Below are 25,981 nucleotides of genomic sequence, written 5' to 3'. Positions count from 1 at the left end.
GATGAAGGCACGAGTTTTCCTGAAGCTTAATTTTTTACGCTGTACTAAAATGCCAGTTACTTCAAAGGGTTTTTTTGGACCCCCACACGTGCAGAATTTAGGATTCCTGCAATTAAATCTGCTATCATAAATTTATAAATTACTGTCATTCTGTTCATTTTATGTGGTTGTTCTTCATTATACATCTGAAAATGCATGGATGCGATATTTCAAATCAGTACCAAGTATCTTTAAAATCCATTTTGTGTTCCGCTGGGTGCCCTCAAGGTACAATAATCTTCTCAAACACTAGATCGAGTCTATTTTTAGCTTAGATACAACTATAAAATGAAATATGACATTGCAACAGAACCTCTATATCTTGTAAATTAGTGTAATTTCTAAGTTGTGTTGTGTTGAAAACATTTAATGAAGCCTTTTGATAGCTCATTCCCAGTTGTGGAATGATAGAAACTGGTTATATCATTTGTTGTCGTGTTTATCACCAGTCCTAATTCTCAGTCTCCGGATGGAAAAAAGCTTTCTCTTTATAGTGCAAATATTTGGATGTTTTCATATTCGCAAATGCAAATAGACAGTATAGATAAGAGTGATTTGGGCATTTGAAATTATTTTCTGGCTTCGATGAGAGTATTGAAATAAGGCTCATTAGCATTTAGGTGTACTTATGTTGGTTGGGAAGACTCTTCTTTTAAAAACCAAAATAACTTTTGTTATGTTCTTTTACTTTTCAGCACACTCTAACCATAGTAGGTGTGGGAGATTTTTCTGTCGTAGTACATTTTGGCTGTAATACAGTTAAAATTTAAAGGCCTATTTTAAATAAAAATGGCCTGGTAAGAGAAGATAGTCTTCTTTTTAACTGTCAAGGTCTGCTGTCTGGGCTTTCGGTGGCCTGAGCCTAGGGTCAGAGTCTAGGGGAGAGAAGCATTACTCGCAGTAGAGAAAGATCGAGTTAGGGACCACTTAAAGAACTTGGACATGCAGACGGCTGTGAGAGCCGATGGGATGCATCCAAGGGCTGATGTCACTGCGAGGATGCTCTCCATCATCTTTGAAGGTTCCTGGTGATCAGGAGTGGTTCCTCCTAACTGGAAAAAGGCAACCATCACACCCATCCCCAGGAAGGAAGGAAGGATTCAGGTGGCTACGAGCTGGTCAGCCAGACCTCCAGGTCTCCAGGGAGAGAGCAAATCCTCCCGGAAGCCATTTCCAAGCACGTAAAGGACAAGAAGGTGATTGGAATCAGTCAGGATGGATTTACCATGGGCAAATCATGCCTGATAGCTTTCTGGGGTGAGATGACTGGCTCCGTGGATGACGGGAGAGCAGTGGGTCTTGTTCATCTCCCATAGCATCCTTGTAGCCGCCTTGGCAAGCTAAAGACTGGATAGGTGGAGGTGGAGTGCAATGTGGGCGGAAATTTTCTGCGTGAGGCTTTTTCTCTCTTTCCTCTCCTGAGACTGCAAAATTTCACATTTCTTGTCTGCCCACCTGGTTTTCTAAACAAGCAACGAGTCACATTCATACCCTCCTTTCCCCCCCCCCTCCCCTTATACAGGTAGTGTTTTACACCCTAAATTGCTTATTAGGCTCAACTAGGTTGAATACTTTTTGGAGATGCCTGCTGCGTACATGACAATTCCCTCGTCCCGCTTTGCTTTGGCTGGGAAAGTCGGACTTGAAAAGGGATTCCCAGAAGGGCCAAGATGATGTCCGGGAGTTTGCTTCCCGAGGTGGCACAGAGCAAGAGGAATGAGAGATATGCTGGTGCAGAGGAGTGCTCACTGCGGACGGGGAGGGAGCACGGAAATTCGGTGAAGCGAGAGCACTCCCAGCGACTCTCTCCCTCTCGGAGGCCCCGGCGTAGGAGAACTGCCGGTGGGCATTTGAGGAGCATGCTGAAGATTAAAAGAACAAAAGCTGGAAAGGATAAGGCTGAAAGCGTAGAGGATGTATTTCAAATCCCTTGCATTTCCCACAGTGTTGTCTAAATTGGGGTGGTTGGCGGTGTATTGGGTTCCCTGCGGCTCTTCCGTGTCTGATCATCGGGATCCCCCAGCAAGACAGGAGAAGGAACGGTGAATGAGGTCCTTCGCAAAGGCCTGGCGAGAAGCAAAAAAGCTTCGTGTCGGCAGCTCGTGAACGAAATTCTGGCCCCGTGTTGTCCATTAAAATCTGAAGTAACTGAGGTCCCACCAAAGAGGCAGCAGCTGAACGGTTTGCGTTAGGCAGCGTCCTATTTATCGATATTAAACTCAGCCGGTCACGTACTCTCCTGACCCCTCTATTGCCTGAGAGGTAGCAAAGCAGAATCCGGTTTAGGTGAGGATCGATGTATCGGCTGCAGGATCAACAGTCCCGCGTGGTTTGTTACAGGTCTTAAAAGTGCTGTCTGTGGTTCGGTGAGAAGCTCTTGGCCTGGTGGCACCCAGGAGAGGAGACGAATCGCTTGGCAGAAGTTTCTGATCGTCTGCTTATTTCTAGTTTTTGTCCCTTCCTCTGTATTTATTTATTGTTGGCGCGTTTCTGTGGCCTCCGTCAGCACTTTGTGAAATCTCCTAGGTATCAAGAGGAGATAGGGAAGGAAAAGGGAACGAGAGGGAAATTACGGATGAAGAATACTTCAAAAAATCTGTACGTTGTCTTTGTCCGATGCCTCGCGTCCCAGTGTGTTATGTCCCTTCACCTTCTGCAGCTCGGCACAGGGCTGTGTTAGATCTTCCGGGTCAGCGGTTTCCCGTCTCTGATACGTGCCCGTTCAGTACTTTGGACAATTCTGTCTATTTTGGATTTGGCTGTTGAGATTTCCATCGCTGGAATAAGAAATTAGGGTTTTCCTGAGCTCGTAAGCTAGAATGGTTGCAATTGGGCCTGTGGACTTTTGATTTATGGATCTGATTATGGATTTTTTGTGTGGCTTGAACGATTGTCTAGATTAGCGTTTCCGCTCTTGAAGACTTGCCGGTGAAAGGAGACGTTAGGGAGTTTTCTTACGATATGTTTCCTGTGTCTAACTTTCAGATTTGACCTTTATTTTATTTTTATTTTTTTTAAATAATCGAACGTTGTGGTGTTGCTGTCTCTGATTTATATAGGAAAATCGCTTTCCTTGAAGTATTTTCTAAACTACAGAAGACAACAAAACACAACCGAAAGCATCTTAAGAGTTTGCCTGCTAAGTAGTTTCCAATGGAGATGTTGGCTGCTACCTTTCCAGCTCAGATCTGGTGCTCTTTAGTTAGGTGGTCTCAAAAAAAGACTCAGCAGTGTTGAGAATGAAAAAAATAACTTTAAAAACGAATTAACGTATTGAAGAACTGTTTCCGACCCCGGCCAAAGGTGGAGATGTTAAAATAATATATTTCGTCTGTGAATTGGAAAGCTTTTTGTTTTTATTTTTGCAAGATATGTATGTTTATTCATTGGTTGAATCTCTGGATTGCTTGATCGTGTCATTGCTAAAAAACATACTCATCACACGGGCAAAATTTCTGATCATCTTTTACGTAAAAATGGCCAGAACAAGTCTCTAAATTTAGGAGTTGGTTGCGTTCCCAACTAAAGAAAGCTTGTCTGTTTTTAAGTGTTACAATGTGATTAACTTTTGTGGGAGGTTCATGAGTCCGTTAAATCATGTTTTCACAGCCACGGGCTTCCGGATTTTCATTTATTTTAATTTATATCAGCCTGTAGCATTTAACTGTTGTTACTGTGCGGTTTTATTTAGAGACGCGTTTAATTGGTTTCAGAGCTAACCCTCAAGATGCTCGGAAATTAGCATTGAAGAGGAAAGTAATCAGTGAAGGCTCTGCTGTCTCTTATAACTGCTAAAATATTTCAGTTTTCGAACATTTACCATGTGCCACCTTTGCCCTAACAAATTACTCTGAAAATAGTTATTTAAAAAAAAAAATCGGTTGTTCAATAAGGCACTTTTATCATCTGTTGAGACGTTCATGGAGATTATACGTGGCCTTTAGTGTATTTAAAAATCATTTGAGTGTAGGGCATTATACTATTCAAGAAATAGGGGTTGCTTGAAATTTCCAGGTAGCCAAAATTTGAGGATACTGCCTTTGATTTTCAGTTTGCCTCCCCAGGTTATTTAGATGGGCTACACGAACCGGACTGCCACAGCCGGGGATAGATCACTGATGTGTCCCCGATATTGCTATGTCCGCTTTTATTGTATATTCTGTAGGATTACTTTGTGCAGTAATTCAGGACATTTAAAACTTATTGCACGTTGCGACAAAGCCGCTGCCCGTTCTTGCAGTACAACGCCAAGTTTTGTGACGTGTCAGGAATTATATAGCGGAATCAAATACATTAAAAAAAACCATGCGTATATTTTTGGTTCAATGTGAACAGACAATAAAGACATTTTATTTCTTATCTGAAACTTGTACAAAAGCTGCAGTGCTCTAATCCTACAATCCTGTAGAAAGTAAGATATTATAGTTTTTCTCTGATTTATATTAAAAAAAAGTAATTTAAATGTCAGTTTTGCAGAAAGCTCCACAGACGTGAACTTTTGTAGGTTTTTGGACTGCAAGGGAGTATCACAATTGCCTTCCGATAGTTATACAGTGAAGCCGCGTGTGTTTAGGAGCATGTTTTATTAGTCTAATTGCCTGAAGCAAGAACAAAATTGTGTGAGAACTACTGACAACATTGGAAGGACAAAAGTATTTGTTTCCGTACCATTTCTGATGTTATCTTGAGTTCAGCAGAGAGAAATCTTTCAGACTTGCCTTCCCAAATCGAAGGGACTTCCCCCAAAACGAAGGGACTAGGGAAATGAAAGTGTAAAATCGGGCAAAAGGAAACGGAGGTGAGGAAAAGCCTTTCTGAAATAAGGGGAAAAGGAAAATGCCCGTCTTTCTGGATGACTGATTTTTTTCCCTCCTTCCTTAAAATATTTTTAAATAAAAATCCCTTTTAGCGCTCCCGTCCCTGTTGTCAGAGCCACACCACCCAAACGCTTTGGCATTGACACAACTTGAGGGGCTTGCAAAGTTTTTAAAGCCGTAATAATAATAATAATGATAAAAATCCTGTTGTCATCCACGGAAACAATAACGCAGTTCCCCAAGCAGCATGCTTCATAGCCTTCAGCACGATTTCCGTCCTTGCCTTGAGCTGCAGCATGTGCTGGTGTACTGTAGGAGCTGTTGGAGAGCAGAAGGTGTTGTTCAAGTGGGTAGGGGACGTGGGCAACTTTTGTCCCCAAAGGCGGCCAGAGGGAAAATTTAATTATGGGGAGGTACAGCTGGAGGCAGAGTGGTGCCTAGAAGAAGTGTTTCAGTTTTTGGTCGTGATGAGGGTCTGCCCGTCATGCTTGCTTCTCCTATGCAGACAAGTATGAAGAACAAGGTACTGCATTATACCACTATTCCATTACTCCAGCTCCATCAGGCTGAACACAAACTCTCAATTAACCTGCTTAAATCCTGTTGTTACCCACTGTGAGCAAGAGTTGTGGATGTTAGTGGGAGGTTTCTTCTAGAACGAGCAATAATGATATAATTAATATTGTTGACATTTAAACGCTTGTCATTATATTTGAGAATTAATGACCCTTTAAGAGAGACTTTGGTAATTTTGGTCTCCCAGAATTGTATTTTCAAGCTATTTGAGAACTGAGGAAGATAATATGTTGCTTTGGAACACTGTTCGTTCGTATTCATGAGGTTTTCTTAATGTTGAAGCATAGTTGGTAATGCAAATTCAGACTGCCCACAATAGGTAAAGGCTATAATCTTGTAGACCATGCTGTCTCCAGTGAATTCAGGATATGTTTTCTGGGAAATAAAGTAATGATTCAGTTGTATTCCTAGGTCTCCAGGTTTGCTTTGTTCTCCGGTACTTTATAAGCTAACCCTGTGAGAGATGGCAGTAGTCATGTAGGTCTGAGGAGCTCCTGGAGTAGCAGCAGTGGTTGCTAGAGACTCTTCAGAGGAGCTTGCTTGCCCTATTTCTGAATGAGCACAAAGAGGCCGGAGATGTAGTCATGTGTGTCATCTCTCTGCAGAGAGCCATCTACTTGGAGCTTCTCATTAAAATTTGCCAGCGCTGTGTTGCATGTGATTGCGAGTGACCAAAGAGCAGAGCATTTGGGCAGATTTTGGAGTAATACGATGGGCGGGAGGTCAGGTGCTAAAGTAGTGCTCCTGTTGCTGGATGGCTGAGAGCACTTCAGGCTCCTTTATTCCCTTGCTTATTACCCAGGTCCTCCTCCACAGGTGCTTGAATTGAGCCTCCCCTTCCTGTAGAGGAGTGTAGGGATGAAAGGAAGGAGGACCTGGGTTAGGGGTGGATGCAGCAGGAAAAAGGGGAGGAAACAAGTAGGTTTTTCTCTTGAGCTGCCTGGTCTTGACATCCTGCTCTTGCAGGGAAGAGAGAGCCCTCTTTCTTGGAAATGTTTATTACCATTTAAAGTGGAATCCAAAGAAGTGCTGACAAATCCTGGAATATTTTTGGTTAGTAATTGGAGATTATTTATTTATTCATATCTGCAGAATTCCTGTCCAGCATTGTAGATCTTGTCTTATGCATAGAAAATTGCACTGTACGTAGAGTGCTTTTTATCAGTAGCTCAACTTCTCCTGCAATACCTCTAATGATAAGAAAAGGAGAGAAGAGCTCTGCAGTATGTTTGAAAAGTTGACAGGCTGGATTCTGGAAGGTCGAAGGAAGAAATTAATTTCAAAATCGAGCATCTTTCTCATACACTTTCGTCCTGTCCAGCTGCTTGCTCTCATTTATATTAAGAAATCTCCGCTGTGTATGTTTGTGCTGCCTGCAACATTGACTGCTCTGGTTTAGCACGGGGGCAAAATGTATTCTACACGTAACCTGGCCCCAGGCTTATAAAGATTTATGACTTTAAATGGGCCTTTGTACTGAGGCCTTCTTAGGCCAGTGCAACACAGGGAGCTCTGCTCCGACTCCTCTTACGCTGTCTGATAGAAAAGAACATACCTGGGGCATTGCATTTGTCAAGAGTTTAGCAGTAGCCCAGCATCTGACATAACTGAAGAACTTTTCTTCTCTTCTTACAAATAACTGTCTCTCCCTGCAAGTTTTGTCCGCGCTTCCAGCTAATGCCTTCCTCCAACAAAGAGCAACAGCTGGGTGGATCGGTGGACTAAAAACTTGCAGTCTCTGTGCAAAATCCGTGGTCTCTTATTCAAGACTTGGGCCCAGGCAAGCAATGCTGTATTTTGGTACAGTAATGCACTAGTATGTTCCTATGGGAGTTGTACGTAGCAGAATCACAGAATAGTTGAGGTTGGAAGGCACCTCTGGAGATCATCTAGTCCAACACTCTTGCTCCAGCAGGGTCAGCTAGAGCAGGTTGCCCAAGACCATGTCCAGTTGGATTTTGAATATCTCCAAAGGTGGAAACTTTGCAGCCTTTCTGAGCAACCTGTTTCAGTGTTCAACCACCCATAGGGGAGGAAACCTGCAAGAAGGTATTCCAGTAATTCCTCCATTTGGACCACCAAACCTGGTCTGAACTGGAATAAGCCCGAGACCTACTGTGCTCAGAGACTGTTGTGCACTATAGCTCGAAGATAAATTGGGGAGGCAATTAATCTCCACCGAACAAAACCGAGGGGTGTGACACAAGGACGTGTATGCCCCGAACAGCTCTCCTCTCCTCCTCTGAGTGCTTGGCTGGTTAGGCAGATGGTGTACCTCTGTGCAGTGCTTGTAGTTGGGTGTTTTTTTTATCCTCACCTGTATCCAGTGGGTGGTTGCATATAAGTCTTCCCCTCCATGTGCTACGCACGTGGCAGTAAAGGAGACAGTGCATGGCCCCCTCTCTGTCTCTGTATCTCTCAGCCTTTTGTAGAGTTGGAAGAAATTCTGACCACCTCCAGCATTTGAGATGCTACATGACTATTTTGCCCATCTTGGTATCTTTTCTGTTACTTTTGAGATTTCCCTCTTTTGTTGGTTCCCTCTTCTTGTTTGTTTTTTGTTGTTGTAGTTGCTTAGCTTTGGTTTCATATGGTGTCTGTCTCTCCTATGGCTTTTGAGAATGGCGTTGCCTACAGCAATCACTCCTGTGCTTCTGCCGCCTCTGAGAAGCTTGTGTTTCTGCTATGAGCAATATGGGGAAGACTTCCAGCAGATTTCTGTTGGTGGAATAAATCTGCAGCTCCTTTTAAGATCTACAGTAATCTGATGGCCATTTATCCAACTAAAACTTCCAGATTTTTACCATTCTTTTTATGCGCAAATCGCTGAGGATCGGTTGTTGCTGAAAGCTACCATAAAAGCCTTGCTTGATGCACTGGACGTGGGAATGTCCTCTCACCTCCTTCTCAGTCCTCAGATAGTCTCCTTGACTTTAATCTTTGGGACTTCCCAAAGATTTTCAAGCCTCTCTTTAAAGGAGAAGGTGGGTACTAATGAGTCGTTAGACTCTTCGGGGTTATCAGGTGATTCTTGGTTATTCCTTAGCTACTGAGGTGGAGACCACCCTTCTGATCTTTGCCTTTTTTCTCAAAACCTTATTTTTCCTAACCAACATCCACCCATTCAACTACCTTCAGCCATCAGGAACAGTCTCATGAGACTCAGTGGTTGCACCACCACTACTCCTTGGACATCAGAACAGTAATTAGTAATTATTTGAAGAAAAGAACGAATTGAAGGCTGGAGAAGGTGACCTTTTAGTCAGTGATGCTGTTGCCTCAGCACGGAGACCGAGTTGCGTCTCCCAGTTTGCAAGACTTATTCCAGCGTCTCAGTCAGGTCTATACATGGGAAGTATGTATGACTCATAGTCACCTGGGACCCATCTCCTTACAGTGTCTTTATTTTTGGCCCATTTATGCTTGCAAGAGGTTTTATGAAGGTGTTAGCCATAGTTGTCTTGAGGAAAAAAAATACAGTCAAGATGTATAATACTGAAAATAAATGTTTTCTTTGGGTTTTTAATAGACATAATGACGTTTCTCTATTGCTATCTGCAAAAGTACCTGTTAAAGCCAAAGTTGCTGCTAGCAGTAGCATAGCTGTTTGTATCTCGTTTTCCGGTCTAATCTGTTGCTGATAATGTTTACAAAATATTTCACCTTTAATAAAAACAAAGACCAAGAAAACTTCTGTTTGGGGAGTTTTTATGGCAAGAATCAGCACCTGACAGATCATTGTAGACACTGGCAGAAAATTAAAAAAAAGCGTAAGCTAAATACATGAGAAGATAAGATGTTGGAGTTACTCTCCTCGGTAAAATTTGTGTCTACCCTTATTAGGTAACACAGAAATGAAATAGCCTGTTGCCTTCCTTCTCTCCACCTCTGGTAACTGTGTACTGGGGTGATTCAGCTCAATGAACAAATCCAATTTATTGGGATGTTGCTAGCTTTTGTTTTTAAGGGTAATGGCAAGTTCAAGCAGGGCTGGTTCTTAAAGTCGGACTTCTCGGACTTTTTGAAAGCCCAGCTCCTCGGTGTGCAGACCTCCTCCTCTCTTCTCTTTTGGTCTAGAATTGATACGTGCATCGGTTTTTACCTGCCAGAGGACTTCTCTGTGGTCAGCCGTGGGTATGAAACCGGGATGATTTGATTAAATCATCCATTTTAATGTAATGTATTAACTGCAAACAGAAACAGTGAGCACCGTATTGTCTGCAAGTCCTTCGTAGATGTCTCTGGAGAGCTGCTGCACGAGAAGTTCTCGTTCCCCACGTTGTTCTTAGACCCCGTGGAATAATTTCCACGTAAAAAGAGTTCATTTCATTTTATATACCCTCCAGGTAGAAGATTCTGTTGGAAAATGGATTTGACTTCTTTTCTTTCATAGCTATAAAGGGCACATTATCTCTTTTAAAGTTTGTAGAGATAAAATGTTAACTGATGAAGATCTTAAGCTGGAAAAACAATCCAATTTGGTAACATAATAGTATTTTCCTAAAGCTTTATCATAAAAAAAATGGTTTTGATTTTTTTGAAAATATGCACTCCAATTGGAAATAGATATTTATTTGGAAACTGTGCTTCTACTAGTTATTAGTATACAGGGGGGCGGTTCTGATCCCCTTTTCCAGTGTCGGTCAAGCAGTGATGCTGATTTTTATATCCAACAGATAATTAGAGACTCCATACGGTAGAAATTTTCCTGCCTGCTACTGTAAGTGGGATCAAAATTAGACCTGCAGAATGTGGAAAACCTGTTTATGCCCGGTGATGTACATGAGTCAGTTTAAAACATACATAGTCCCTTTTTAGGAACCAAATTGCAAAGCCTTCCATTTATTTGGAAGTCATTTTAATTTAGTTCCCTAAAATGTAAGTTTCTTCTATTCTAAAATATACTTCCAAGTTAATATTACCTGGTTTAGTCTCATACTTTCCAACAGCAGGATTTTTGTTGTTGTTGTTGTTGTTTTTTGTTGGTTTTTTTTGTTTTTAACTCTGGCTGGTTGCTTTTGGTCAGTTAGCATCCATTTAATTGCTGTAATATAGCTCTGGCTTAAACTAGTACTAAGCGTGAGGACTGACCTCACACATGTATTGAAGATTAAGTCTATGAGGATGAATCTTAATGTCTTATCTAGAAGCTGGCTAAGATTTCCCGTACTTTGCTCTTCTTTTAGCTGAGTTAAGCATCTGTTGCTGTATTCTTGAAACTTTTCCTGTTGACTAGCTTTCTGACGGTTTTCCAGCATCTCGTCTATGAGGTCTGTGTGTCCAAAATCAATTATTTCCATGGGAGAATTAGGATCAGTTGTAAACGAAGTAAATCAGCCGTACATTGATTAAAAGGATGTGTTATCTATAGACTGGTCATTATAAAGTTGTAGCCATTACTGCTTATTGCATTGATGTAGGGCAGGAGGAAAGAAGAGTGAAATTTTTCCTATTAACAATTTTAATTAACTTTTAATTGATTTCTAGGAAGATAAATGATTTCATTATAAAGTCTTATAATGAACACCTTTGCCGGTATTAAAGATTCAGGGAAATTTCCTGACAACTGTTCTGATAACAAAACATTAAAATCTCTTACGATCTTCCCAGAGGTCTGTAGGCTCATTTATAAAGTGAAACAAATGGAAACACCTTGCTCACGCGATGCCCTTTGTTTAATTCATGTGACCTGATTAATCATGCCTTAATTTAATTAAGGAGGAGGAAAAAATAACGGATCAGCATTCAAGTTATGTTGAGGTCCTACCAGCTCTAGGGAAAAAAAGTAATCTGAATTGTGTCCATCCCTAGAAGGGCAGGTATGTAATAGCAAGATTTATTTACTGATACTTAAATGAGAGGCTTAGTTCGGTACGTGAGTATAAAGATACCGACCGAACAAAATCACAACAGACTCTCCCTAAAATTTTCAAAAATTGAGTCGTATTTATGGAGTTTTTTTGTTTGAATGCATTTGTCCTTTTCTGCAACTTGAAGAATAATCATGAAATGTGACAGCGTTTGGTTTTGAAGGACATGATAAACAAGAAGTATAAAATGTTCAGTAGTTCTTCAGAAAGCAATGATGAAAATGCCAGCAAAAGTGAAATGAAATGAAAATTTCCAGCTAATACGTCCTTTCTAACGGTCTGCTGACCACGTCCATCTAAGCATAGATTCAGTAATGACTTGGGGAGCAATGAAACACCTAAATCGAGCAGTGTAAAATAAAAATTCCCCTCAGATGCCACCTAGCCCTGATGATACCTCAGCATCGGGTGTATCTAAGTGTTTGACTTTGCAAGCATCTAGTTTGGCTTCTGCTTATGTGCACAGGTGTCCGAAGCTGAGCAGCTAAATGTGCGTTTTCCCCTGAAGTCCAGTTGGGATCCAGAAAACAGACATTTCTGTCACGCCAAATTATTATTATTATTATTATTTTCCCTCTGGGCTATTCTGTCTTTGCTACGTATCAGTGAGAAGTAAGCTGCTCTAAACCAGGACTGCTGAGCGGCCACCTAAGCGTTAGTACACTGTAGGGTATTCCCTCCGCTTACCTGGTCACTCCCATGTAGGTATGTCCCTTGCATTTAAAATATGCCTTAAAACAAGGTGTTTTCTTCTGTTTCTTCTGTTTCTTCAGGCTACGGACGCGGACGCTGGAGTAAACGGTCAAGTTCATTACAGCCTGGCAAACTTCAACAATCTTTTCCGCATCACGTCAAACGGTAGCATTTATACAGCAGTTAAACTGAACCGGGAAGTTAGGGACTATTACGAGCTTATTGTGGAAGCAACAGACGGAGCCGTGGACCCCCGCCGCTCAACACTAACGCTAGCGATCAAGGTGCTAGATATTGATGACAACAGCCCTGTTTTCACTAATTCTTCCTACACTGTCTGCGTGCCAGAAAACCTACCGCCTGGCACAGTCTTCCTGCAAATAGAGGTAAGAACATATCACGGAGCAAAGAAAATGCTTTGCAAATGCTTTGCAGTACTAAGCACGTTCTTGTTTAACTTTTCAGTGAGACCCAAGTAAAAGATTACAAACTGAAGCGGGGGGAGTTATCGTTCCTAACAGACTGGGAAATAAATGCATGATCTTTAGACAGGTACATAAAAATACTTAGATGGTGAAGCTCACTTGGAAGAGTGAGCTACTAGTGCAATTTCTTTTTCTTTTGAAAAATTGAAGCATGCTAGTATTGCAATTTCTTGGAAAAGTGTTTTATTCTCCAAAGTGCGTTTTTTTTCATTCTTGGAAGCTCATCATGTTGCTCCTACCAATTTACATTAGTAGCAAAGATAGGACTTTATTCAACTAATTTAGACAACTAAGATGTCTTCACTCACATTATAGTCAGTGGAGATAAGTTGCCTCTGGAAACAATCCATGCTGTGCTTAGATCATCCTCTAAGACCATTGAAGTGAAGTAGGCCCCTGGGGGTGTCGTCTTCTCTTCATTAACTATAAAAGATACTCAGACAATTGAGAGCTAATTGCTCAAGGCCAAGCTAGATCTCTAAAGATAGCTGAGATTCACTTCCTGCAAGAAGTCTATGTATTGTCCTGATGTTTCGGTCAGCATCCTCTAATGAGCAGAATCCATCCTGAAATGGTTTTGAGAAGAATGGTTTTGAGAAGAATGGTTTTCTCTGGAGCCAGCTGCAGATAAATCTTAAGTCAAATTAGCAGTTAAAGTAAAGTAAATGGTTTTTCTCCTGTATTTTATTCTCCAGGCTAAAGATGTGGATCTTGGTTCTAATGTTACCTATCGGATACGAACGCAGGAAGCGCTACAGTATTTTGCACTGAACAGGTATACGGGAGAGCTGTCGCTTTTGAAGTCCTTGGATTATGAATCATTCTCTGACACGGAAGCAACCTTCACCTTTCTGGTGGAAGCCTTCGACATCAAGGGCACTATGCCTCCGGGTCTTGCTACCGTCACCGTGAGAGTGAAGGTAAGATGAAAGACTTGCCGTTTGATAGCAACCTCTCCTATTCAACACAAAATATCTCAGCAACCCTTAGGGGTGTCCTGGTAAAACCCAGGAGCATGGCAGCGGTGTGTCTGCTGTCCTCCTTTTGCATTTGTATGAAGCTCCTGCCTTTTCCTGACAGTGACTTGTGCAGTTAATTGTACGGTTTATAGCAGCTGTAATTATTCTGCTATATGGAATTACATAGTTAAATCTTGGTTCGTGGATTTATGAAGCGCAGGGATAGATTTGTGACTACCTGACAGACAGAAACATTTAGTCCTTTGGAATCCCTGGAAGACTGAAATAAGTGCCAGAGGGAATTGTTTGCAAAAGTGACGCCATCACGTTTCAGTTAAAGCTCTCATAAATTGTAGTTTTATGAACCATTCGGGTGTATTGAGTGCTGATGTGGCACACCGCATCTTACGTTTCCGTTTCTGCCACATGAAAATACAGAGCTGCAAAAGAAAGGGGCTTATTTAGTGCTTTTGCACAATGAGTTGTTTTTATACAGTGAGTTACAGCATCGCCTCCGTCTTTCAGGTGTCTTGCCGGTAACGTGGGGGTGATGGTATTCTGTTTTCCTAAGCATCCACAAATGAAAAGCATTTGTAGCTGAAACATTAGCACTTTAACGACCTATCTTAGTTTGGCTGATGTACTCATGTCCAAGATAGGAAGATATTTCAGCTGCTTTAAAGCATGCTTCCTCGCGTTTACAAAGGTGCAGTTCTTGAGCCGGTCAATGAAATACTGTTGCCTGGTTGCTTCATTTTTGTCGTCTTTGTCAACGAAGAACAGAGCAGCGGGAGAGAAGAGAGTTTAATTAGCGGCATTTGAGTTAAGAAGGAAAAGCTGCCAGGTGAACAAAGGCATGGCTCACAAACGTGAGCCTCGTATCCGGCAGCTTCAGCTTAAATGCGAGTCTGCTGCAATCATTTTGCATGCATGAATTGGTCGGTTGGGTTCAGCTTAGCGTGCGTCCGCAGGCCGTGCGCATTGCGACCGGATTTGGAGTAATTCTGTTTGTCAGCTTCTGCTCAGCCCCGAATTATCCCAGGGAGAGGAAGCGTCTTGGGTCATTAGCTCTGACCGCAAAGGTGTAAGAAGGTTTCTATGCAACGCCTTTCCGTCTCGGCAAAATTTCTCGGATTGAGATACAATGCCAAGGTTTCCTACTAGCCTGTCCTCTTCCCCAGCAGTTTCCAAGTCAATGCAAGAGAAAAATAGCTTTGGACATCGTTCCCTGAGCCTCTTCTGTTTATACGCTTGAGGAGGAAGTTGCTCGAGCTTGCTTTTTCGAGAAAAACAACTTATTCCTAACACAATGAAGTTCTGAAGAATGGATTTTTTTTTTTTTAAGGCACTTGTCTTTGAGAGGAAAGCTTTCAGAGGAAAGCTGTAGTTGCATCATGCAGGTGACCCAACTGTCTGATTGTGAATTTGTAGCGTGCTCACTGTCAAGGAGGCGTTGTGGGAAAAGGGAATTCAAGAAGGAATTAGAGGGATGAAAAAAGAGGGGAGTTTTGTTATGTTTTTCCTTGTTTTTTCCTGGAAACTCTTCCCGCACACAAGCAACAAAAAGGGAGCACAATGACGCTTGTTTGAAAAGGCAGCACGTGAGAGGCTGGGACATGGGGCTGGAGCCAGGAATCGCAATTTTGGCAATAAAAAGTGGGTACGTCAGGTACAGAACAGGGCCAGAGACTGAAGAGGAGCAGGTTATACTTCATGTGAGAAAGAAAAGAAAACCAAAGAAAGGAGTAAAAGTGAGTATGGTCATACTCGGTGGCAGGCCGATTTTTTGCAACGGATCGGTGGATATAATTGAATAAAGGCTGAGGTTAAGATGACAGTTAGGTTCCAGCCACGAATGAGATGGTATTATCAGTGAGGGTCAAGGGAGAATATGGGCGAAGGCTTGCAGAACAAATATTTTACAGATTTTGTTTTGTTGGGTAGATGTCCATAACGGGTGCACGTTAAAGAGATGGTGCAGATTTAGTGTTTTGGTCATCAGGTCTAGAATAGAAGTAACGGTTAAATTTGAGCTTACAGCTAAGCTTTCTAGAGATAAAATTTAGAGGGGGAAGAAAGGGGGAAGACCAAAATCAGAGCCTTGTGCTTTCCCTGTGTGAGATGAGAAGGGATCCACCAGAGGACATCCCGAAAGGGGGATGTGAGAGAAGGAGAAAGGGAGAGAGCAGCAAGAGGAGGACAGAGCCCTGCAAGCCTGAGGAGAGCCAGGAGAGGAGCAGGCCTTTGGAGCAGAAAGGGATAGAGAAGTGGCAAAGTGTGTTACAAGACAGTTTGTTTTTTCTTTTTAATGGAAAAGGCTAATGTCTCTTGTTCTGGAGGTGAAGATCTACAGATAAAGTAGAAGATGACTCGCACATCCCCTTCCCTGCCAGTGTCTCTGCTGGTGTATGTAACCACCTGGGAGCTCCTTCCACTGCCACAGAAAATGGAAGCATGTTTGAATACAGAATTTGTAAGCTTCTCGCTGGGAATTTTCCAGTCTTTTGTTGCCCCGCGTTTGTGCGTGAACTTCAAAGCGCTGCCAAAGCTGCCCGTAGCCAAGGATGTCCTGCGTAAGGGCACCACCGCCAGCTGCTGCGGAGCAGCTTCACATCTGGGGCATCCCAACCGCTACCTGCGCTGGGGGCAGAGGGTCCCTTGACCAAGAGTCTGCACGGGGAGACAAAGGGGTTTTAAAAAAAAATGGCAATTTCTGCCAGACCTGCTCCCGATTCAGAAGGCATTTTCGGGCATGGGGGTGTTTCTGCATGTAGACGTGTACTCGTAGCGCTCGCACGTCCTCGTGCATCCGTTCATACGTGGTCATGTGGTGCCTGTACTCTGCCGCGACTCTGGAGGAGGGCCACCATGGGCTGGAACTGGATGTGGCTTTTTCCTCGTAGTAAATGTATTTCTCCTTTGCTTAGGAGACGGTTTTAGAGCAGTTATTTTAATACAGGGTTTGCAAGCCCAACAAGGACATAGAGCAAGCCCGAACGCACTGTAATCCCTAGCATACCCGGCATACAACTGGCAGGCTGGAATAACTCAAAGTCAAGCTAGAAAAAGAAGCAAGCATCAAGGCAATAACGTTCTCGGGACCAAGCAGGGAGTTTGTGTAACCGTCAGGGATTCAGTTCCTATAATCTCAGAGTATTATTTGTATTATAGAGGTCTCCGGTCCTTTTGGACTTGTGCTTCTGTGTTAACTTTGGTCATTTTTCATTCCTAACTGAAAGCGTCGCAAGTTTTGCTCGGTGATACGATTCTGTTAACCAAATAAGGACAATGTCTGATGGTGCCATATATCATTTATGGGATATCCAATTGCAAGAGCGGTGTAGCGGGGTATACGGCATAATCAGATTGATCTTTGCAACCTGGCGGAGGGCAGATGCGTGCAGCGGCTTCTTTGGACACCTGCTTTCAGCCTTCGGCATGCCGCGTCGCGAATAGTTTGGATTAACCTTTCCTGAACTTGATGAAAATGTAGATTGCACAGCAGAAGACTCGCTACGGGGGAAAAAAAACGACTTAATCTCTTACCGATGCGTCGGCATTGAAATACGTTCTTGGCTACTGCTGCAATCAGACGGCTCACGTTTTTGCTATTGTATAGTTGACTTCTGAGTCCTTCTTGGGAGGAAATGGAAAGATAAATTAACGAATTAACCCTGTGTTTAATGAGGAAATGCGCCTTGTGTACACATGTGCCTTTAAAAAAAAGTTTTATTGAGCCAGGGAGTAATATTTTTTTAGCTTCCTTAAAGCAAAATGTCATCTTATTTTCCTTTCTGTGCTTTCCTGTCTTATAAATCAGATGCCGTCGCATCCTTGCTGCTTTTACTGAGGAGGAATAGCAGCAGTGTCATCAAGTTCTGCTTGTCCATAGCCTCAAGCAGACTGAGATTTTTCCTTTTCTCCGTCAGTTTTCTGATTCCCCTCACTGCTTTCGTAGCTTTGCACCGCAATTAGAGTCCTAATGAGCCCTCTTATCTTGGGACGGCAGGAGAGATTGCGCAAGTTGTCTACCAGATTAATTGGCAACTAATCCGGTCTGTAATCAAGAGCACAGACCTTTTTCATTTTATCCGTTGTGTATATGATTATACGCAGCAAGTTTTATCCATCTTCGATGTGTAGTTTAAGGGATGAAAATCTTATTAACTCCAAGAAACAATTTGTACACTTATTTATTTTTTTAGTGGTTTGCCACTGTTGAGGTGTAACTTCCCTCACCGTATTGGCAGAAATTTGCCCTCCCTTGGTGCTCGGGAGGGTTGAATTGTTTGCTCTGAGCATCTGTAGTGCATGTCACAAACTTAAGTGTCCTCTCCCAATATAAAGGTTTCCTTGCATTGGAAGGAGTGAAATTGTTGCTCTTCAACTGGTATGCTTATTTTTTAGGATTTAGCCTTTGGAAACGAGTACCATGGTAATAGAGCTTCTTAAGAGAAACAAGACCAACCTTTCTCCCATTTCTATTATTGTTAAATGAGGGATGTATTCCTAAATACATATTATAAAATCTCTGTATCACGGGACCTGCAAGACACTTGCATGTTTTATGCTGTGACCTCCTCTTTTTATTATTACCGGCATTATTTTGTATTACTTTGTCTCTTTCTTGTTTGTTATAATTGCTTTTTTCCCTCCTTTTGTATCCTGGGAATGGATTACTCTTTAGTTTTAAAGTAGAGTGTAGGGCGTAATGAGGCAGTTATCTCTAGCTGATGATTTGAAGTGATAGAGCAACAAAAATAATAATAATAAAAAACCCAACAAATCTATATGTTTCTAGCAATGCCATGTTGCAAGTTTGACAACCAAATGTTTACTAAAACTCTTATCATGCCTTAATCCCAGTAGCGGGACTGTTCTGAACATGAATTTGAATGAATTTCCAGATTTAATAAACCTGACTATTCCAGTGAACATCAATAAACGTATTGCTGTCACCAATCTGTCCAAAGGTACGCAGAGCACCCAAACCACAGTGGTTAAATTAATTTTCTGAGATAAGCATGACACCAAAAAGGTATACCACTTAAAATACATCTACTGCTTTGCTGACGGGAGAATGTTTTTTGGGCTACTGTCAGATGGTACAGAAACTTCTGTTTTGATGCTTGAGGGGGAGATTTTTGTTGCTGTCACTGCTTTCCTAACAGTATGTCTACACCGAGTGTGTCATCTGGGATTTTGTATAATCTTGTTTTCTTTTTTCTTCTTTTTTAACTGACAAAGATCCTCCTATTAGCAAGGGCACAGTGTTTTATGTTCAGATAAAAACAGAGCCGCATGAAACAACTAAGACTTACAAATTGCAGTGATTTCTAGGGGGTTTCTGCATTAAGCATAAACTGGAAACAAAAATGACTCACACTAGTACTCTTAAGGAAATATTTGCTGGCTTTGGTTCTGCAAACAGATAAGTGGTTTAAAATTGTCCAATGAAAAAAGAAGAAATTGGCTCTACCCCTCATTTAGTAGGACTAAGTGAGGACTTAGTCCTTGAGTAGGACTTGAATCATGAAGTCCTGTTGGAGTTACCCGCTGGTCTAACTACTGTTCATCAGATCTTGCCTGGGCTGAATGGTAGGTCAAAAGAAAAAATTCCAAGTCATTACATGCACTGGACTATGCACTATATGCATTGCTTGGTCTTTTGGTGGGAGTGAATTTGAACCTGTCACCATCAGCATGCTATGTCTTTCCTTTCTTGGAAACTTGGCTTAAAAGGCAGTCTAGCACAGCAGGAGCACATAACTTTCAAAAAGAAGGTTTTTTAAAAAAAAAAAAAAAAAAAAAAAAAGGAAGAGCTCATTGATCTTCTGTATCTTCTTCATTGCCTCCAAAATATAACTTGACCTTGCTGGGATAGTGGGTATGGTGTTGGGCTACGGTGCCAATAAACAGATTTATCTTTTATAAAACTCAACTTTTCTGTTCAGCCATCTGCTGAAGTCATTTATTGCCCTGTATCTTCCACCGTGAACTTCATCGTTTAATTCAAATCATGAACTACTTAAGGGCTCGCAGAGCATTAAATATGAAAGAGAGGCAGTTAACGCCACGTTAGCGAGCCTCTGGTCTTGTAAAACTTCAAAGAAAAAACCCTGCGCAAAGAAGTGCTAGACCCAATTAAAGACTAATTTCGAAGTGCCAGTTCTTGCCGTTTGTCAGATTATGCTGGTTAGGTTTGTCAGGTTAGCGTGGACCCAAGATCCTGAACTTGCTGCAAGTTACTCGCCGTAGTTTGATTCTCCGACCATGTAAATTAGCTAGTGTGCTCCATGCATCCATTCATAAGAGATTTCAAATACTTGCATCAGAGCTAGCAGTAATTTTCAACTCCTGGCTTGCTTTAGTGGACTGAATATAGATATAAAATTGAAATAATTCGTTGGCCAACCAAAATGCAGGAGCCCGGAGAACGGTTTGCTGGCAGGCTTTGGTATGCATCTTGGGGGACGAATGGACGGGTGAGACGCGTGAACCTTTAAGGGGAATACCTTGAAGGTACGTGTTTCCTCAGAAGACGAAAATGCACCCCTAAAGAGTGGGAAGGGACTTAAGAGGTTTTGATATTTCAGGATGTGGTGAATTTAGGTAATTTTTTTTTTTTTAAGATTATGCCGTGTAACAATGTCACTTTTTTTCTGAAAGGTGCATTTTTTCATGAGAGTCAAAACTTTGAGGGGACTTTTAGATATGTAATTGGAAGTGGAAATAATTGCAGTGGGTTTTCCATCACATATATGACTACTGATAATTAAGTTAATGTATTATTATGTGTGTGCCAATGTTTGGCTCGAAGTAAAGATGTGAAGTTGCATCTTGCTATAGGTATGTATGTGGCCGAGTAGATGTTTAAGTGAAAAGGGAAAAAGAAAGAAAAAAAGATATCCTTCAAATAAAGGGAAATATCTGAATAACATTTTTGTTGCTGTTACAGGAAAATAAACTCAAATATTGAGGGAATGGTTTCCTAAAGTTACAGCTCAAGTTTCAGTGCTGAGTCTGTGGCCCCAAACACAGAGGCCACGATTCAGGGGTTTTTTTTAATTATTTTTAGACCGTTGTGTGTAACTTAAGATCCCTGTGACATAAAAGCGTAGCTAATATTAAATGTGTACGTTTGTACTGTGCTGAATAAGGTTGATTTAGCATCCTATGGAAAGACTTTGGGAACTTACCCAGTTTAATACCAGCAGAAAAATAGAATCGAGTGAGGACCAAGCTGAGGGCGGCAGATGGCTATGAAAAGTTAGCATGGACTAGGGGAATGGATTATGAGAAAATCTGGCGCTGTGGAAGATGTAGCTGTAAGGTCGTGGTGGGTAGCCTGGGCTGCAAGTTCTTCTGCTGCGTGAACGTCGCCGTGATGGACAGCTTTCTACACGAGCGTTTCCTTAAGGCTAAGCAGAGCTTTGGGAACCTGTTCCAAAGTGCGCTGGCATTAAAACGAAGTCTTCCAACATTTCTGAGGAGCTTGGTTTGAATTATGGCTGGGCTGCTTCAGGGATGGCTCCTCTGCAGGACCACGGCTTGGGTGTGCAGACCCTTGTTGGATCCGTGACTCTCTGAAAGTGCCTGCTTGCTTGTGCCCCCAAACGTCTCCATCCAGGAGACCAGCTACCTGCAGCGCAGGTCTGGGGTCCCCCTAGGAGACAGGGCTGGAGACCGGTGCTGCTACAGCATCTCTGGGCAGGGACTGAGGGCCCCGGGCTGAGCTGAAATGGGCTCCTGGGTGCTGGGCAGGGGTTGAGGGCACCAGTGGAGGCAGCTTGAGGCCACCAAGGCTCACTAGCGGTAGATGTTCAAAATAAAACGACAGCAGAGAATTAAATGCATCTTTAACTATAGAAAAAAAAGCTTGGGTAGGTTTTTCATGATTTCAGAACACGACATACGTTATATTTTGAAGTCAGTCTTCATTTCACTTTCTCCCTTCGTGGCATTATGCATGTTTAATATTAGCAGAAGTAGAGATTACTTTAAAAATGCATTATTCTATTTATCGCGTGCGATGAAAGCCAGCAGACTGCAAAAGGGGTTGTAAAGCCCTGACACATGTTTATTAGCCCAGACACTGTTCGGTCATGCTGGATTTTGTAGCGAGGGCCTGTTGGTCTCCACATAGGTAGAGTTGACTGGAAACCTTGCTCTCAGTGGGTATTCCCAAAGAATACAATCCTAAAGCAGTAGGAAAAACAGGCGGACCTACTTATAAACTCTTTAAAAAAATTACGCATAAGGCAAGAATATGCAAGATTGAAGGAGCCAAATTAATGAATGATTTTGCCAACAGGTCAAAAACGGAACAAAATATTTCTTTGTAGACTTTTGCAAGCCTTGTGGCAGGCTGGTGTCTCCTTGGGAGCTGAGGAGAGGCAGAAGAAGAAAGGGAAGCTTTGTGCAAAGCTGCGTTTGTGATACAGGCTCACCGGGTATACGGCTCTGCACAAATATCTTGAGAATGGTAGAAATCTTCTGAACAGCGTGGTCCTTCTAGATAAATCAAGAGGATACGTGACGCTTGTGTTCTGCTTGCAGGAATTTGTCCCCTTGGAGCTCTTCATCAGGTTAATGGTTAGATTTTTCCTATCAAAGAATCACAACTATTTTAAGAAATAAGCAATAATTGGTTATAATAGGTTGCATACCACAAAAAGCAGGATTTTTTTTTTTCTTTTAGAAGAAGAATAAAATTGGGAGAGGGTGGGAGATGTTGGGCGAGGAGGCGGTTTGCTCCTATTTGGCAGGGCTGCCCTCTCGTGCCCCGCAGGGGAAAGGCAGCGCTCTGTCTTGGTGCAGCAAGCCCTTGGCAGGATAAAAGGCTGTTTGCTCAAATGATTGCGCACATGGTATCTATAGAGAGCGAAATATTAGCGTCGTTGGAAGCTGATTCTGGTTGCATGGAAGATAGCCAAGGAAAAAATTAACTTAATTTTTTTTTTCGTAGTGTTCATTTTTCTCTTTCTTAAATAACATTTCTACCAAAGCGTTTTTTTAAAAAATATATATATATTATTTAGAAAGTCTTTAGGTTAGCGGCAATAAGCAAATGAGTCAAGTCTGTCACTCCTTGTAATGCTGCATGTTATCAGTTCAAATAGGGTGATGATGGTCATGAGCTGCTGCTCCAGTTCACTGGAGTGGGAAGGGGCCACATCCTGATGTCATGGAGACCACCTTGCGCTCCCCCACAGGCAGGAAGGAGCTGTAATCCTGCCTTTAGCCACCTCCTTAGCCGCTTCAGGTAGGACTTTTAAAATGCCACAGCGACTCCTGGAGCAATTCTCCTCCTTCCCCGGCTTTGCTGCCCAGGATGCGGTTCTGTAGCGCGGGGTTTGCTTTTCCCACATCCTTCTGGATCCCTTGGGAGGTGGCTCTGGAGGAGCCACAACAAGGTCTCAGAGGAGCTCTGGGCCTGTTCTGGCTGGTGACAAGCGGTGCCATAAGTGCTGGTGACTCCAGAATGCAGGAGCTGCCTAAGCGGCTGATGGAGGCCAGCTGTCCTCTGCTCCCCCGCTGCGCGTGGCCGAGCCGGAGCGGAGGTATGGATCTGCACTGTGCCGTGCATGAAGTACGTCCTGGGCCAAATACACTTCAGATGAAGTTAAAGGGTGGTCACGGTGCAGGGAACGAGGTCGTCATTTGGACTCAAATTGCGTATTTGCCAGGTTAGTGGAGGAGGAGGAAGAGGAGATTCTTTCACCCGAGCATTAAATGCTTATATTTCTAACTCTGTGTGAAGCACAAACACTAAAGGTCTCTTGGAATCCCCATAAATCAAAAATATATTAGTCTCCATAGTCCGCTGAAGCTTACAGGTTCATTTTCTGCTGGGGATGCTGTACCGCAGATATTTTTCTTCTGTGCTAGTCATGTATTCTCCTCCCACCCCGTGGCCACCACCTGCCTGGAAGCACCTAGTTTAGTATTAGTGCCTTACCGCTAGTGACTATCTTAATGATTTTTAAATTAGGTATTGATTTGCTTCTTAATGCCTTTCCTCCCCCATGCTTTGTTTCTCCTCGTTGGCGTTCCTAGATGGGTATCTCGGTTCACCAACTTTTTTGTTCAGCATCTTCATAATCTTTGCAGACAGGTCAGTATTTGTTTGTACAAATCTTTTGTTAAATAACACCCCTTTAAATCTGGTCAATGTGACGTGTCTTGTCCAGAGCGTAGGGAAGGTGGCGGCCATTGAATCGTTCACGGGCGAAGGGCGATGTCCGAGTTAGCAAACAAGTTGGCATCAAGAAATCTCTTAATTAGTCTTCGTTTGCTTTTAAGGATGTTATTATGGATTCTGAAGAATGATAATATTTGAGCATCCCTCCAATACTGTTCTTCCTTCATGCTTTAAGTGTTTTGTTTTTGTTTTTTGGGGGTTTTTTAATCTTTGTGCAAGGGAGAAATAAGGGAGAAATGGGAGGGACACATCGTGTCCTGTTTTCATGTTCTGCCCAGTTCAAGCAGTGTGGAAAAAAAACCAAAAGCTAAAGAGGGTGCGTAGAAAGGAGCTGTGATAGGAAGAAAGCTTTGTGTCATCTTATGCTTTGCCTTTGACTCTCTTGTGTCAACAAAGATGTATAAAAACAAAATAAACCTGCAGCTAGGCAAGCAGTAACCCAAATGCAGTTTTATATTTATATATTAATACGTAGCTGCTATTACCTCCCTGCCAAAAGACAAAGCCGAGTATTTGAATGCGAGGTAGATAGGCAATCCCTCACCTATATTTTGCATTTCGATTCTGGTTTTGTGGGTTTGATAGTTGATAGCGGCCTGGATTTATGGGGGTGAAGCAATGAACTGTGAACAGTTGCAAGATGCTGCACGGTTTGCCCCCAGCAGCACATGCAGGATTAGGCCCCATCTTCAAGAGGTGGTTGCACTAACTACTTTTTGCTATCGCTTTGTGCAAAGTTGCCTCCTCCCCATACCCAATCTGTGCTTATGGCTTGCGTCCAGACGCCTCATCCATTTTAATGCAAAGTCAGGTTTAAGGGGTGATTGAAGCAGAAGCCTTCAGTTGGGGAGTAGTGTCGCCTTCAATTTTTTAGCTGTGCAACACCGTGTCTATCTGCCTGTGGTCTCCAGTAATGACAAAAGCCCCAGTGCTGTCCCCGACGTGTTACGTTTTTGCCCAAAGTCTGTCTGCGATGAAAACCTGAACACTGAGTCAGCGCGTCGGCTCGGGAAATCCTGCGTGCTAAATGCTGCTGGGCTGCTGAGTCTGCTTCTGTGCAGGAGGTTGAATTGGGGGCCTTGAGTACAGGGACACAGATTTTTGGGATCACGCCCGTGATGTCTTGAGCTAGTCATAAAACATACAGGGCATGCAAAAACAAGATCAGATACAGACTGTAACCCCATCTCCGACGGTGGTGAACTTTGCCGGAAAGTGAATGGTTTCCCTTTGCAACCTTTTTGGTACCTTTAAGTGTCCGTAACGTATAAAGACAAATGATACCAGCTGGAGGAGATTATAATATAGGGAGGAAACAAATTTTTCCTAACAAAATCACTACCTACTCCATTGAGAATTGCCCAAAAGAGTCGAAAAGGTCCCCTTTTTCCTTGCAGCAGATATTCATCCCAGACATTCACATACCGCGTGAGACTTCATCGCCTGCCCTTAACGGCAGTCATGCTCTCTCCTAGGTGCACGTATGGCCCCCGTACCGCATGATGAGAGAATGTCGTGATTCTCGCATCCAAATCAAAGCTCATTTGATTTTCCCGTAAGCCAGAGCGTTTAGAGTACTCTGCTATGTGCAATGGGTGCGTGCTTTAGGATTCAAGAAGAGATGAACCAGGGAGAAAAGTGCATGGAGCTGTTCTGTCTGGTTATCACCGAAACATTTGGTGCCTACTTGGTCAACGCGGATAAGGTTTATGAGGCACGGTTGTGCATAAAGCTGTCTTGAAGGAAAGGTGTGGTAGGACAGAAAGCATTTGGCCTTTCTACGTGGTTTCCACTCCGTACACCTGGGTATGTCGTACTGATCCATGTATTTTGAAAAACAGGTCTGTTAAGTAGGATGATTTGGTCCTTTTCCATAGCAGAGGAGGTAACGTATCATCTTTATGCAGGATTACTTTTTCCAATACTTTTAAGTCGCAGATTTTCAGGCGTTCAGGTCACCTACAGGTGTGCAAAAGATAACAAAAACATCCCAGCACGATTTTTTTCCTTCTGATGAGCAAACAGCCGAGCGTGGTCTCTTGCTGCTGCACCGTGGAGCAAAGACCACATACGGCTGCGGGTTTGCAGGTGCATGGAGACAGGAGCCTAAAAGCAAATAAAAAGATGGGGTATTCCATACGGTTCGGCTGCTTCATGGAGGAGATGCCAAGCATCCGGATCACGGGAAGCAATGGCTGCAAACAGCAAAGTCGCTGCAGCTGCGCTATTGGGTCGCTACCCTGGATGGAGACCTCCTACAGAGGGCGAAGAAGGTGCCGTAGCTGTGCACATGCGTTGTTCCTAAAAGGTTGCGCGTCTCTGAAGAACTTCCAGGGAT

General features: G+C 42.7%; 1 protein-coding gene across 1 annotated transcript in view; it reads left to right on the top strand.

Moving 5' to 3' along the window:
- Window positions 1-25,981, top strand: part of LOC106485155 (protocadherin-15-like) — a 335,439-nt gene that overhangs the window by 232,319 nt on the left and 77,139 nt on the right. Inside the window, exons 20-21 of the mRNA XM_067299667.1 lie at window positions 12,076-12,381; window positions 13,176-13,400. Coding sequence (XP_067155768.1) covers window positions 12,076-12,381; window positions 13,176-13,400 — 531 coding nt within the window. The remainder of the gene's footprint in view (window positions 1-12,075; window positions 12,382-13,175; window positions 13,401-25,981) is intronic.

Source organism: Apteryx mantelli, chromosome 7, assembly GCF_036417845.1.
Source record: "Apteryx mantelli isolate bAptMan1 chromosome 7, bAptMan1.hap1, whole genome shotgun sequence".
NCBI classification, from domain to species: Eukaryota; Metazoa; Chordata; class Aves; order Apterygiformes; family Apterygidae; genus Apteryx; species Apteryx mantelli.
The sequence above is the reverse complement of the archived record's forward strand: the minus strand, read 5'-3'. Positions and strand labels throughout refer to the sequence as shown.